We start from the raw sequence: 2,760 nt of genomic DNA on the forward strand, positions 1-2,760 counted from the left end.
ACTGATATTAATCCCCTATGATTATTGCTTGGAGGTTGGTTTTTCTACAAAACTCAGAGATACAGACAGGGGATTGGATTTGTTAGGTCCGCCTTTTTCCTGATGACAACATACAAACTGGCTTCAAGGGAATCTATGGTCTTCCCTCTAATGTGAATCCCAAAATAATGAGTAAGTGAGCTGTACAATGCATTCTTTCATCAGGTTGTAAGCAGACTTGTTGCCTCTTTCCTTTTATTTTTTTTTAAGATTATATATTTTATTTGAGAGGGGGAGAGAGAGAGAGAGCACAAGCGAGAGCACAGGAGCAGAGGGAGGGAGAAGCAGACTCCCCACTGAGCCAGGAGCCTGATGCAGGGCTGATCCGAGGATGCTGGGATCATGACCTGAGCAGAAGGCAGCCACTTAACCAACTACGCCAGCCAGGTGCCCCTCCTGTTTCAATAAGAAACAAATACAAGAATTTTTCTATAGAAACATTTAATGAACAAAAACAATAAAAAATTTAATAAATGTAAAACGTATATTTGTATTGCCACAAAGTGAAGATACACCTACTATTATACAGAGAAAAATAATTTAATACTTATAAATAGTGAAATAAATAGTTAAATAGGTAGATCGGCATGGTCATCTGAAAGCGACAGGTGTTTATAGAGTTGTTGATGTTGCTTACTACTCCTGAGAATATGTGACAGTTGATTCCATTCATGTCATGATGACAGCAGAAATGAGAGTTTTTGACACGCAGAACTCCGGAAAGTGTGATATTATTAGTCAATGAAAATCATTTCCATGTTGAACCGGGTCTCACTTCTTGCTCCTTAATCTTTCTTGCAAGATCGTTGATGAAAACAAGGAACTCGTGACTTCTGCTCTGACAATCTCCCAGGCACAAGGGCTGTATTGCTTCTCTTGCAGATAGAGGGAGATTCTTTGGAAGTAGTTCCTCAGGATGGAGTCCACCTTCATGAGGGGAGGCTCTCCCAGCCCCGCCTCCTGCATGGGACAGGCTTCTAGATCGGTCAGCTGCTGATAAATTCCCGAGCAGAACTCCTCTAGGAGGGTCTCGTTCCAAGCAGCAGATGAGGCCTCGGTGCAGAAGAGGTGGAAGATCTTCTGGTTCATCACATGGACGACAGAGAGGGCTTGAGCCTTCTGCAACTGCTTCCCATCGAACACCGCCTTGGGGAAGGCAAAGTCACTTGTGTGCTTGTTACAAGAGATAAGGGAGATTCTCCTCATTTGTCCCAGGAGCATCAAGGCCCTCCAGGCAAACAGACCATGGTTCTGAGGCAGGTCACATCCCAGAGAGCAGAGCGAGTTGCAACTGAGCACCACCAGGGCCACCAAGAAGGATAAGGACAGGGCCATTGGGGATCCTGCAGATGCTGCTGGCCTGGCTGGGGTGGGCAAGTCTGGGAACCGTGGCTCTAGGTTCTCTGACCATCTTCCCTTGTGTATGTGGCTTAAGTAGGGGACATGGGAGTTTTCAATTTCTGAACGTTTCCCTTATGTTCCACTTCTGTTTTTGCTTTCCTTTCTGCAATTTCTACTGGTTTAGAGCACTGTTTCCCAACTCTATGTACATATTTTTCATGATTCCCCTTGCCTCCAGAGTCTCCTTTGATGTTTTTTAATTGAACCTTCCAGAAAAGTTAATACCAGGGATACAATATGTATACAGTTATGTACTGTACTTATATCTGAGCTTTGTACATACAAAAGAAAGTGTAAAGTTTAGTCTTTTTATTCTTAACTCAGTGCAGGGTTAAGAATGACTAACAATTTTAAGTTTAAAGTAAAATTTTAAAGCTATTGGTGTTAACTGTGTAACTTTGTTGAGTGACCTATAATATATTTACTTATATAATTTGTAATTTATAAAGCCCATATGCAAATTGACAATTTCTACAAAGACATAATAATTAATTCAATGTATTTAAATATTTAAAACCATTCCAAGTTCCTAACAGGATTTTAAAAATTAAATTATTTAGTTGACATTTGTTTTTAGTGTACTGAATTTGAATGTTACCTCAGCTGAGAAAATAATTTTTAACTTCACCTGCTACTAATTACTTATCAAGGTATTTTCATTTTTCTGTTTAGCAATATATATAATTACTGATGTACTGAACACATTTTGTAGAATTAAATAATAAAATGTAATTAATTTGTATTTAATTCCAAAAGCCCACATCACATCAAGGCTCAGATAGAAAAAACATCCACAAGACAGCCGATGGCAGCTCACGAGTAAACAAAGACCACCTGTCCCAGTGTGACCTTGAGATCAAAGAGAGGATGGAGAGAAATCCTCCAATCAGAGCAATGTGTTAGCCCTAGGTCTGTCACACTATCTTGCAGACATTTTGTGTATCTTCCACAAATTCCATGTCCATGCTTCTTGTGAGATACCCAAGAAAACCCAATGAGAGAAGAAGACCAATCCTAAGGAAGAAGGTTTTGTTAGACGGCTCCAAGAGCCGTCTAACAAGCAGTGGGGAGCCTGCTTCTCCCTCTGCCACTCTCCCTGCTTGTGTTCTCTTTCTCTCTCTGTCAAATAAATAAACAAAATCATAAAATAAATTTATTCTCTTGTGGTTTCTGACAGTTTTCCTTCCAAGTACAAAGCCACCAACTGAGGCCAAGAGTTGTGTGAAAGTTCTAGGCTTTTTGAAAACTCTCCTAGAAGAGAGTTTTACTGCTCTTTGGAGCAGCCACAGACCATTGTAATATTGAAGACTTGTTCACAGC

At 40.3% G+C, this 2,760-nt stretch overlaps 1 protein-coding gene across 1 annotated transcript; it reads right to left on the reverse strand.

The window, feature by feature from the left end:
• Positions 1-754: 754 nt before the first annotated feature.
• On the reverse strand, positions 755-1,610 carry LOC102747757 (interferon alpha-1/2-like). The gene has a single exon (XM_006732942.2). It carries the CDS (start codon positions 1,372-1,374, stop codon positions 811-813), a length of 564 nt encoding a protein of 187 aa, XP_006733005.2. The 5' UTR covers positions 1,375-1,610; the 3' UTR covers positions 755-810.
• Between the last annotated feature and the right edge of the window lie 1,150 nt (positions 1,611-2,760).

Source organism: Leptonychotes weddellii, unplaced genomic scaffold (genome assembly GCF_054177405.1).
Source record: "Leptonychotes weddellii isolate Sample4059 unplaced genomic scaffold, ASM5417740v2 HiC_scaffold_4474, whole genome shotgun sequence".
NCBI classification, from domain to species: Eukaryota; Metazoa; Chordata; class Mammalia; order Carnivora; family Phocidae; genus Leptonychotes; species Leptonychotes weddellii.